The 12,513-nt window shown below is 43.3% G+C and overlaps 3 protein-coding genes across 8 annotated transcripts in view; 1 reads left to right on the plus strand and 2 right to left on the minus strand.

Annotated features, from left to right (window-relative positions):
• gra (granulito) overlaps positions 1-12,513 on the minus strand; it is a 229,659-nt gene that overhangs the window by 92,839 nt on the left and 124,307 nt on the right. The gene's annotated exons all lie outside the window — the stretch shown is intronic.
• The window catches only part of stmn2a (stathmin 2a), a 198,229-nt gene that overhangs the window by 71,655 nt on the left and 114,061 nt on the right, over positions 1-12,513 (minus strand). The gene's annotated exons all lie outside the window — the stretch shown is intronic.
• Positions 1,572-12,513, plus strand: part of itga8 (integrin, alpha 8) — a 70,675-nt gene continuing 59,733 nt past the window's right edge. The window contains exons 1-6 of one of the 2 annotated variants that reach the window (XM_052066062.1): positions 1,572-1,969; positions 2,789-2,919; positions 6,574-6,674; positions 8,057-8,180; positions 9,851-9,912; positions 10,322-10,367. In XM_052066062.1, the coding sequence (XP_051922022.1) occupies positions 1,788-1,969; positions 2,789-2,919; positions 6,574-6,674; positions 8,057-8,180; positions 9,851-9,912; positions 10,322-10,367 (646 nt within the window). In that variant the 5' untranslated portion in view covers positions 1,572-1,787. Of the gene's footprint in view, positions 1,970-2,788; positions 2,920-6,573; positions 6,675-8,056; positions 8,181-9,850; positions 9,913-10,321; positions 10,368-11,259; positions 11,462-12,513 lie in introns of those variants that run through there. The other variant, XM_052066063.1, reaches the window with a different exon arrangement.

The following is a 12,513-nucleotide window of genomic DNA, read 5'->3' on the forward strand; positions in this document are numbered from 1 at the left end:
ATGGAGTGAAGTTGTGAGCCGGTGTCATTTTGAATTCATGCTCGGAATGATGTGTTCATGAGCAGCTCGGAAATATGGGTACTGACTTGTTCAAAAGAAATGTAATTGTTTGCTCTTAAAATGTGTGTACGACTATGTGAGGTAAGTTACATGGGGGAGGAGGGGTAAATTCAGAGTTGCAAGTGCCCGATTTGCTCGCCCCTTTACGGCGCTTCTGACCCGTTGCACAACCCAATCTGCTCTCCCCTCACACACTAAGTCAAACACCGATAACGTTAATGCCTCATTGTTGCTAGATCAGATCAGACACAGAATTATGCCTCACCCGACCTTTCGAGAACTTTCTCATGCATCTTTTTCATCCTGGATTTACATGAGGACATAGAGCAGACCATTCACATCCATACATCTTGCATAAAAGCTACTTGAAGACAAGGTGAACTGTGCAATTAAATGATGAGGGCAGGGGTCAGGAAGTGAGAGATGGCAGGTGTTGGAAGCGTCTCCGTTTGACGGCTCAAGGTTTTGTTTTATTTGGGGGGTGGGGGTTCTTGACAGACACTAATGCTGTTTCATTTGTCTTTGCACTGCACTGTCAGACTGCCACTGGAGCTCATTTTGTTTTTAATGCGCCTGTATAGCTCGGTTAAGTAAAACAAACTGTCCAAAGTGGGGTTTCTCAGTCCATTATCATCATCTTTCGCTAAATGTGTTTAATACAAGAGGCTTGTCAGTTTGTGTTACAGCCAAATCCTCCAATATGATGCAAACCTGCTGGGCACAGTGTTAGGTAACCTTGCCCAAGGCACATACCAGTAATCTTACAGTTGAAATTTCTTGCAACACCATAACGAAATAATGCAGATCTCGTCTCAATTTAATCGGCAATTGGTAAATTATTCAGTGTGAGATCCGTTTTATTGAACACACATCTGCTGCAGTTACAAGAGGCCATTACTTGTCTTGTATGAATGAAAATAAGTGACTATGCAGTTTAATTGTATTTTCTGCCACCTAGTGGCAGAGCATTGAACCGCTCTGCCTGTCACGATATGTTAGTGGCATAAATAGATGAACGAAAATGTATTCTTTTCCGTAAATAATTACAAATTGTCTGACCAAATAAATGATACTGGATAATCATTTCCTGCTGCACACTTGATGATCTCTCACCGCACCAGGAAGTACCGCATTAGTTTGTGTAAGTGTACCTAGTGCCTTGCAAAACTACTCTCAATGTATTTATTTAGATTATTATTATTATGCAAGGGATGATTAAAAATGCAAGGAAGTGTTGTGCTAAAGCAATGGGGACCTTGGATTGCATGCACATCCAAGTTTTTTTCTAATTTGCCCCTCATGTATACTTTACAAGTTTCCCTTTGATTTTGTTTATTTTTCAAGCATTTATTAAAGCGATGGATTAATTCCCCCCCAACCACCCACCCACCCCCATGCGGAAAACGCGCCGTAAAAGGAGTGATGACGCACGGTTTGCGCGCTCACTTGTGGTCTGTTCCTGCTTGAATGACCGCGCGTGTGTGAGAGTAGGGGTGGTAAAAGTTTCGAGCAAGGGGGCGGGGGTGGGACTGTGTCGCATTGTGGAGGTTCCCAAGCACTAGACCTGCCGCTGGCTTGAAGGGGGTCAGAAGAAGGAGAAGATCCGGGGCAGGAGCGCGGTGATCCAGACGGACTGCAGCCGGCATTTGAAGCGACCTCACCTGCAACACGGTGGGACCTCCATCCGCCTGCCTCACATCGTTGAACCGGGGATTGTAAACGGCGGGATGGAGCGTTTACGGCGCATGGGAGTGTTAACACTCCGGCTATTCTCCCTCCTCTGGTGCGCGCCAAGTGGAGTTTGGAGCTTCAACCTTTACGCACAGCATCCAACGGTGTACCGCGGACCCAGTGGGAGTTATTTCGGTTATTCCGTTGACTTCTACCAGGCCAGCACCGACAGCAACAAGTGAGTGGCAACTTTGTCGACAGCAACATTCCGTAGACTTACACAATTAGTAGAATCATAATATAGTACTCATTTCACACTAATCTAATAGAGTGGTTATAAAGCTGCATTGCATCATCTTGACAGTTATTTATGGCTGTGTTCACGTGGCTGAATGGGTAAACCATTTTTTGTAGATATCAGATTATGCAATGGACAGTTGATATATACTCTAATGGGAAAAATATAGTTATGTGATGTTTTTTTTTTTACTTGTAGGATTTGATACACAAGCATCAAATGTTGACAGAATTTTTCCCTTTTCAATATAAATGGCGTTGACTTCCGTTTACCATCAACACTGATCAACATTACTTAAAACGTCATCCATCCATCCATTTTTCTGATCTGTTTATCCTCACAAGGGCCGCAGGCGTGCTGGAGCCTATCCCAGCCGAACTTGGGCAGTAGGCGGGGTACACTCTGAACTGGTTACTAGCCCATCATAGACGTCTAGTCCATGCAAACTGAAATTTAAACATAACCACCTTTTTTTTGTATCTATACACACACACATATATTCATTCATAGATTTGGAGAATTTTAGGTATCTAACCGACCCATTGATGATCAAAAATACTTATCAATGAATGAGATTATTTATTAGATAATCAATGCACCTCTAGTACATAACAAGCAATTATCTCCAAATATGCTGTGTAGCAGACTAATGTGACAGATGCATGAGTCATGTCTTCTGTTATCACGGAAACAAATCTTTTGGCCCATGCATTGCCTTTTCTTACCCTGCATTTCTTGAAAGATGCATTTGTGTCCCAGGTTCAGCGTGTTGGTAGGCGCTCCCAAGGCCAACACCTCCCAGCCTGGCATTGTGGAGGCCGGGTCCGTCTATGACTGCCCTTGGCCGGGCCTGCCTGACAGCTGCAGACAAATACCCTTTGACAATGCCAGTGAGTTCCCTCCTTTATTTTGTTCTGAAGTGAGAGCTGTCTCAATATATTTCATTCAATGAATCGTACACGGAAAGGAGATTGTACACATATGTCTCTTTTAAAGCTAAAGGTGACCTCACTTGTTTCATTTGGAACCAACGAGTTAATTGTATGTGAGCCGGCGCGTTGTTGTTTGCGTGGAAAAACAAGAGCGATAAGACCATGTGGCTTTTATCAAAAAGATGGCTGGCAGGTTTGCTGGTGCAAGACCGAATAGTTTGATATGCTAAGTATCCAATCAGCCTCTGCTCCATCTCTAATGTTGTGTGCGGTGGATGGAGGTTAAACTCCAGAACAAGTGAGAACAGCAGAAAGGCGGGGAGTGCAGGGGAGGGTGGGGGGGTGGGGGTAGCTTTGTATGCACATGGGAATTTAGTTCCCTTACGGAAGAAAGAAGGGGGATTGGGTGAGGTCTGCTTTTCATTACATCTTGAAAATGTATCCCTGTCTCCTTTGCCCTCCTCTTGTCTCCCCTTCTCTTCCATCAATCCGCCCCTCTCTCTTTCTCTCTTTGAGATGACTCAACATCCCCAAAATGAGAGGGCAAAAATGACTTTTCATGCATACTTGGCTTGGAGGAAATGGCTTTAAATCAGCATCTGAGCAGCATCACATTTGAAGTCTTTGTAACGAAAAACTACGACCGTGCACGGGAAAACAAAAGTGTTACATACGGTGTACACGGTATCTGTGTCTCTGTTGGAGGCCATCATTTGCTTTGTTGTTGATCACTGAGCAACTGGGGATGTCATTTTTCGCTCGACAGCAAGTGGCAAAATGGCCGCCTTCTGAGATGGATAAAAATGGGTGGATTTTACTGCTCAAGTCCCATAGAATACCGTGTTTGGACTAGTGGAACTTTTTTTTTTACTTGACTTCCCCTTTAAGACATTCGTAGAGGTCAACCGTGCACTCTGGATGTGAATTTGACTTTCATGCTTATTGTATTAATTCAGTGATTGAGATTAACAATCAATTAATTCAAAATATATGTACCGGTATATTATTTTTCAAAGTATGCGAGAATGCTCTGAACTCTTGCTTCCATACTAGAGTTCTATTGAGCACTATATTGCTAAGCTTCGCCGTCCCTCCAGTTTTCAGAGCATGACGGAGTTTAGATGGCAAACTAGTTGACTCTGAATCACCACTGCTGGTTGTTTTGTCCTGCCTGACACCAGGGCAGGGCACTGTCATGGTTGGCACGTCTGCTTTAGCATTCTAAGGTTTGAGGGAAATTTCCACCATCAACACTATTCATAATAATGGATGGCGTAATTATTATTCCTACCTTCTGCACAAAACCGTGCACAGGCAATAGCATTAGAGAGCAAGTAAGTGGTCAGATGGTTCATGGAAATTCCCTGATTGCATTTTATCGATGCATGTATAAGGGATGGTTTTATTCCGCTAATTCTGGGTAATTCTTCACAAAAAGTTGAGCACTTAGAGTTAAGTGTTGCTGGCTTAATTCCATGTTCTGAAAGCACAAGAGGCAGCAAGTGTGTGCTTGGACGTGTGCAGTAATCTAAACACCAGCGTATGTATCTCTTTGTACACAACTCTGTGATTGATGATCGAGGCCAAGGCGGATTTTTCTCGAGTTACAGCAGACCCCTTATTACAGGTACAAACCGGACAAGGGAAGAAGCACACATGTACACAATAAGCAGGGCGAGTGTGGCAAACATCTGTGTGTGCGCGTGTGTGCCTTGCTGGTTATAATCCACGCATCAATTTCACATGCGCCTGGTTAAGCGTACGTACCTGCATGCATGTTTGTGCGGTAGCGGTGACAAAAGGCAGACTTGTAGTCTCATGTGAGCATTGTGACGGATGGAGGACTGAAACTGAGTAATGGGACATGTACTGTATACTGTATGGACATAAGAATTGAGTGTTCAATTAGCCTGCCAGGCATGTTTTTGGAATGTGGGAGGAAACCGGAGTACCCCGAGAAAACCCACGCTGGCACGGGGAGAACATGCAAACTCCACACAGGGAGGCCGGAGCCGGAATCGAACCCTGCACCTCTGCACTGTGAGATTGACGCGTAAACCACTGGATCACCGGGCTGCCCCAGATAAGATGTACACAACCAATATTTATTTTCCGAAAAAGTGGCTTGAAGCTGACAAAATACAAGTAAAGACGCTGGTAAAGACACCAAGATAAAATGAGAGAAACAAAAGGCGCTGGCTTGCAAAAGTGAGGAAAAATGAAATTAGCTTGTCTGTAAAGGGCTAGAGAAACAATTCACGACAAATACAAACCAAGAATAACTTCCCAAAACCAAAATGACTCCTCACCAGAATGCAAAGAGCAAAAAACAAGGAACGGGAAAAAAACGGAGCAAGATCAGGAACCTCTCAAAAATTGCATCTGAACAATGGCTTGAGCAAAGTGAATTATCCGACATTCAGTTGTCAGCAGGAGAGTCTTTAAATAGTGGCTTGATTGTGATGCAAGAATGGCGCGCAGCTGACGGGAAACGCCCACCACTCAGCTGAAAATCAAAACAAAACGAACAGAAAATGACAGAGCTCAGGTCTTCCAAATCCAAGCATGACTCTATGGACTTCGCTTCTTGGCAATTCTGATGCATGTACAAATGATGGATGGATGGATTTTAGAACTGGGGTTGGAGGCATTCTTTTCAATTTGAATGGATTGTGTTTTAAACTACAATACCCCAAATATGTTGTTTGGGATGAAAGGGGGCAGGGTACCTCCTGGACAACTCACCAGCCAAGGGCTGGATGTCTAAATCCTTAACAATTCTGTTAAAAGGACTTAGGCAACAAGAGGTGCTGTTGATTCATTCCTAACTGGTTTCTGGTCTAGAGAGGACCAACATGACATCTGCTCTGGGATTGGACCTCGGCGATGGCTTGATTGCTTTGGGCAAGCATCCATGCGTTCAGTGCGACACTAGCATTGGAACGGCATTTCAAAACATTCAGAGACAGACTGATGACTGTTTCCCTTTTTTATTCAGTCTATTGGTAACATAGCATCAATGTCTCATTTAAGCCTGGAAGCGTGGAGAAAAAAAAAATCAGTGACAAATGAGAATGTTATGTTGATATCTGAGGGCAAATCAATCAGTGGGTCACTGGATGATGGATGGAGCATGTTCACCGCGGTCAGTCATTGTTGTGAAGCGGTCCGCACAGCATGTGCACATGCAAAGTGCGAGTTTGAGTGAACATGTGTTCAAGAAAGGTGTTTAACAACGAAATGGAGGGGGGGGGGGGCAGCTGCAATAATGTTGGAAAATATCCACAAAGAAACACAGTTACACTAATCCTAACACAATGTAGTTAAGTCAGCAGGGAGATGGTTGTAATCTTGTGTCTCCGAGGTGTTGTTATATTTTATGAGACCAGCGTTAGCTAGCTTTAAAAAAGGAACAATAGCATCCGGACAAACGTCTATTTCTGTGAAGCCAATTTTGTTTTGGTGTTTATTTATTGGTCTTTTTAAGACTTTGTTTTATCCATGACAAATGCTTTTCATCCTCGAAGACTCCAAGAATGGAGTCAGTGCCAAAGTTCATTTTGCTGGCATCGCTAATGATTTTGCTACATTTTTGCTCATTCTTCTGTTCAGATAACCGCATGATAAAGGTAAATGGCAGCAGAGAACCTTTGGAGTTTAAGTCCCATCAGTGGTTTGGAGCATCTGTCAGGACACACAAAGGCAAAGTGGTGGTAAGTTGTCCTTGGGAAATTGTAATAGAATGTTGATTGTCATTGTTGCAGAAAATGCAAAGCATTTTAGCAGCTCCAGGTTGAGTGGCACGCCACACTATGGCAAACATTGTGCAACGAGGAATATAATAGATGTCAGAGCTCTGCTGCAGTAAAAAGGAATCAAGATCCATGTCCTGTAATATGAGCATCGGTTTATAATGTGAAAATAATAACGAAATATATGACTATACAATTTACAGGCGGGGGTTAAAAGTAGAAAAAAAATGTGCAGTGGATTGGAATTGGAATTGGAATAAACCACTTCTGGTGGAGTAAAACATTACATATTTTGGTTGTGGTATATTAAAATATTTATGTGTATTACTTAGGCCGATGATATTGGGCTCGTATTAGGCCTTTTCAAAATAATAATCGGCTGGACGTTTGCCGATTAAACAAAGATCTTACTTTCTTCAGAAAGAAAGAAGTTTTTCTTTGTGAATGACATCATTGTCTCTATTTCCACAGACAGGTGCATGGGCGCTCAGTGTAAAAATTGGTGCATCTTCATTTTCATGCCAGGGCATGTCTACTTTACCATGTTTAGGAATTTGGCAGACCACCTTACATCTCACTGGGCATTTTCTATTACACGCCCCCGCCACACCTCACAATTTGGTGATAAAAAAGGAGACTAGAATTTAGAACAGGTGAAACCAGGTCTAAGTTGTGGCGCATGTGTTGTGATACGATTTCGGTGGATTTGATCCAGGTCCAGGCAGACGTATTCTGCACTCTTCTGATATGTGTCATGGATGTCATTGTTTTTTAATTCATAAAGGCGTGAATCGAAACGTTTGAATCTTCTTGCGGTTCTTAATGAACGTAGTTTGCGCAAGCCGATTTCCTGCACGGGCTCCAGCGAGTGAGTCCATTCTGCTTCCGCCATGTAGATCACACCTCTCACCTGTGCTGAATTTAAAGGAAATTCGAGGTGCCGCTTTGTTTGGCTGGGAATCAAGTCAGCTCTGTTCACTCCCACAACAGCGCAAACACCCATTTCTAACCGCACCCATCAATGAAAATACCCAAAGAAAGAAAACTCGCGTAACATTTGGCTGCACTTTGAAAAAAAGTGAGGAGAAAAGCATTTAGAAACAATCAAATGTTTTTCTGGACTGAAAAGGAACATTTTAGACATTGTATGACCATGCCATTACATTTTTTTATTCACCATGTTTTCAAATATATTTTTTGTCTTTATTATTTATCATTTGTTTGAAAATAAGTGTATGACAAACTCAGTAGAAAATATCCTCAAATTAATTGGAGGGTTTTCTGCTCCTCTACCTGCTTTTAGGTTGTTTTTTTAGAACGTAAACTTATGATGTGTTATGCAGGCGTGCGCTCCTCTCTACCACTGGCGCACAGTGAAGCTGAGTGGGGAAATGGATCCCGTGGGTACCTGTTACGTGGCCGTCCAGAACTTCAGTGCCTACGCAGAATACTCGCCATGTCGGACCAGTGAGTCACTTTACGATTCCTCCTCCGCTTCCTATTCACCTCGCCTTTTCTTCTTTTTTTTTTTGTCGACCTTCGCAGCTGTCCGTATGAACGTATGAATCCAAATGTAGTACATGGACTTAATGGCCACAACATAAGGTACACATGCAAAGATCGATACAAGATGCCTTGAGATAAATAATTTTGCGAGCCATGAAGTTAACAATACATTTTATAATGCATCTTCAAACTTGACCTTCTAAACAGCTACCATAAATCTAATGTTACTCAAGTGGGCTATTCAGAACTATTGAACCAATAGTCAGTTCAATATACGGCAGCTATGGTCGCACGAAGTTTCAATTAACTTTGGTTGTCGCAGAGGTATCCATTTTTCAATTGGTTGTTCGAAGTCAGTCTTTTGCAAATAACAAATACTGCCTAAAAACACTAAAAACACCACCATCCTGAAATACAGTAGTTCATCAAAATGAAAACATCAAAAATCTATTGTCATCCCGGCCGAATTGTTTTCCATGCAAGAGATTCTGTACAAACATAGGTACTTAAACAAGTTATAATCTGAGTCATTAATTTATTGTGTGTTAGTTTGCGTTCCTGTACAACTGCACTGCCTCATCTTATTCATTTCATTTTGATGATTAGAAATAGCTGTTATTAGGACACCGGGACTGTAAACTACAACCACACAATCGTAAATGCTTAATTAACACTTTCAAAAAAAAAATACTTAGTGCACATTATGGCAAACAGAACAGTTACCTGATACAATTCATGATGCATCTGATTTGATTGAGCAAGGCTACCTGATGAGGTATCCAGACAAAGATCTGATCTTACTTTCTCACGATGTCCCTCCCGGTTGCAGCCGAGCTCACTGGAGCTGCTACTTCACGTCTCACTTTCACGTCTTTCCCCTGCTGATAGTTTATCTGTGTCTTTTTTCTGTCAACTTAATGGGCTTGTAGGGATTTTCCTGCCTTGCACCCTAACCCTTCCGCCCTCAAAACCAGGCTCATGCTGCACATACCCCCTCCCTGCAGGGTGATATGAGCATGATAAGGACAAAGGCACATCATCAACAAAAGATCAAATGTGGCCTTTATTGTCGGCCTCTCCACAAACAAATCCGCTCCTACATTTACGCGCACCCTCCAGCCATCACACAGATATGCATGATGTCGTGTGCGCCAGTGCAAACAAAGCCCCACTTAACACAGTGAACCATGTCGTTCTCCAGGGAGACATAAAGCTGCGCTATAGTTTCCTCTTATATGTCCAAATTCTGCGCCTCCACTGACGCTCGAACGTGCACCCTCCCTACATCCCATAAATCACGTTGTATTTACACATTGCGTTGTTACACATCATCAAACTTCACCTCAGGGTGCCTCCAACATGGGGAACAATCCGTCCTTCTGATTTACATGCGCAGTTAGGCGATGTTATTCTAATAAAAACACACCTTCGAGCGTATTGTTTTTCTTCTTTTTTTTCTTTTTTATTATTGATTAAACTGTTTCATCTGATATAATATTCTCTCTCGTGTCAGATGAGCATTTGGCTCCAGAAAACAAACCTTTCCACTGATTAAAACAAATGACATGCTGCCTCTTTACGCTCTATTGTGTATGTGTGTGTGTGCGCGTGCGTGCTTGTGTGATTTGCAGATGACCCGGACCCAGAGGGGCAGGGGTTCTGCCAGGCTGGCTTCAGTGTGGATTTCACAAAGGTATGAATGAATGCAACACAAGCACATCACCGGCAAAGTCTCCCTCAACGCATCGCAACGCACCCCTTCTTAAAGTTTCAAGCGGACACCTCCCTTTTGAGATTTATCGTGAAAGTTGGGAGCCTGTTTATCTCCTGGGGAGCCTCTCGTCCCAAACACAATAGTCTAAATAAACACATATGCAGGCTTACACTGTAAAGTCAGCGGGACCTTTAACCTCCATCTCACGATCCAAAGTAGCCCTCCTGTACAGGAAGCTCTCACTCTGCAAAAGTTGTCGCCACGTATGACAGCAGGGTATGCACAAACATATGCACTCAGGACCACGTTTGTTGCTCACGCAAATAGTCACATGCTCTCGCAAGTTCCTGTCACGTGACTGACCACAAGTTAATTGTATTTATTCCAGGAAGGAAGGCTGGTGGTAGGAGGCCCTGGAAGCTTTTACTGGCAAGGTAAATGCAGTAACACACGATGCATATGCTAAAGTGATGGAATGGAATCTTTGAAGTCAAATGAGTTTGAATTCAACCAAACATCCATCCATAAAGTTCCCAAAAGGTGACTGGAATGTCAAAGACATTTAATGAGGGCCTGAAATGGGCTTGAACTCAAATCCATGAATTATCCATTCATCCACTTTCTATACTGCCAATCGTCATCAGTGTCACGGGTGAGCTGGAGCCGATCCCAGCGGAAGGCACAAAAACAAAGCATTACCACACATATTCACACCTACAGACAAAGGACTCAATTTTCATAACTGTGCGGCGTAACTCTGCCCAGAGGCGGTTTAGACCGCCTGTTGGTACTTTAGCAGACGACTGCAAGCCAGCGGATCTGCAAGAGGGAGGACTGCGCCACTGTGGCAGTCGTCACAGACAACTTCAACAATTACAGTAAATACTATGGCAAAGGTTTGCTCCATGAGCAGGTTGTTTTCCTCAGGAAAAAAATAAGAGCTGGACCTGCAACCCTGCAATCAACCGTGATTTTAAGGAGCTCTCCTGGATATTGACAGAATGGTTTTCATACGTGTCAAGGTAGTGAGCTCAACAGCCATTACCGCCACCTCCCCCAACACACACACACACTTGCCAGATAAGCAGTGTCATCACGAGATGACAGCGATTCTGACTTTTACTTCATGATCTTTCCCTTTACTCCTTCTACTTCACATCTGTAACAGTGTGACAGGAAGTGAGTGTTTGGGCTCCATAATGAGCTGATCTTGGGGGGGTAATGGAGCGTGGAGGGCCGGCCCCTCTGCTCCATGATAAAGCTCGTAGGAGAAGGAGGCTCTAAGAAGGAAAGGTGGTGGGGGCGGGGGGGGGGGGTTGATAGTGGTTCATTAAGGAGATGACAGTAACGTGTTGCAGAAGGCTGCGAGAGGGATGCGAGGTGAGGGCCGGGGTTAAGGATTTAGACAGCGCAGATGCATTTCCTGCTCGATGGATTGCTTTCAGGATGTGGAGTCCGAGCAGAATGCCGAAAGGCCATAGAAGGGGAGATCACCCGTACGAGTGGGCCAGTACTCCCACTATTCCAGGTGTGCTCTCCAGGGTCGGCCCCTTTCCTCTTCCTTCATTCTAAATTAGGGAAAACACAGTTCCGCAAATACACATTAATTTCTCATTTCCTCTTGGTGTCATCGGGTGGCGTATCGTTTCTTCAAAATGGAACAAAGGCAAGCTTGACTGCAGCGTCAAAGTTTAACATATTGGCACAAGGGGAACGATTCCATTGTCGATCTATCTCTTTAGTTAGCTGGCTACCTTCTTACATAGGATGACAAGACGATGTGTATGGATGCGTTGTATGCCGGGGCAGGAGGAATATTCGCCCCGTGACTCAAATGGAGAGAAAAAGAAAAAAAAGAGTGTTGCAGAAGCAAAAAAATAATAATAATAATCATAGTACGCCGAGTTTGTTTGTCCCTTAGTTTGTTGATAATGACGGGGGTCATAACATTTTTGTTTCCGTTACGATTAATGGGAATTTTTCTATCCTGGCTCGCGAGAAGAAAAACAAATTCCTCTGAAAAAAAAACAACCCAATATGCGATGTCGTACACTTACATTCCTGGGCAGTGAGAATGTTCCTTCAAGACTTAAATGGCAAAAAAGAGGAACTAAATAATTGAAACTAAATTGGGAGGGGTGCTCCACATTTGACAGGCTGGTTTGCAGTGTATGGAAGGGGTCTGGGGGGGGGGGGGGATCTAGAGAAATAAGAAAGTGTTTTTTTCTGGAAATGAATCAGTAAGTAGTAGGTTTTCAATCATACACATCTTAGAAGTCGAAGAAAAGTTTTGCATCATGGCATTTGTTTACAACAACCGAGAAAAGTCCAGTAGCCTCGATTCAACTTTTACAGATTTTGCAATTTTTGCAACATCCTACTAACTGGTTAACACATCCAGAACGATCCACCTGAACAACTTTGGTACAGATTTAAGAAAAAGGGCAGGAAAAGCTTTCTCGAAACCATGATACCATACGTGTGTGATTCGGGCTTGTTGTTTGTTAGTGGTGCCGTTGTTACTTAACATATAAAAGCCACCACAGACTACACTAATGGACTGCTCCCTCTCCCGTGCCC

The sequence above is a fragment of the Hippocampus zosterae genome, chromosome 5 (genome assembly GCF_025434085.1).
Source record: "Hippocampus zosterae strain Florida chromosome 5, ASM2543408v3, whole genome shotgun sequence".
NCBI lineage: Eukaryota > Metazoa > Chordata > Actinopteri > Syngnathiformes > Syngnathidae > Hippocampus > Hippocampus zosterae.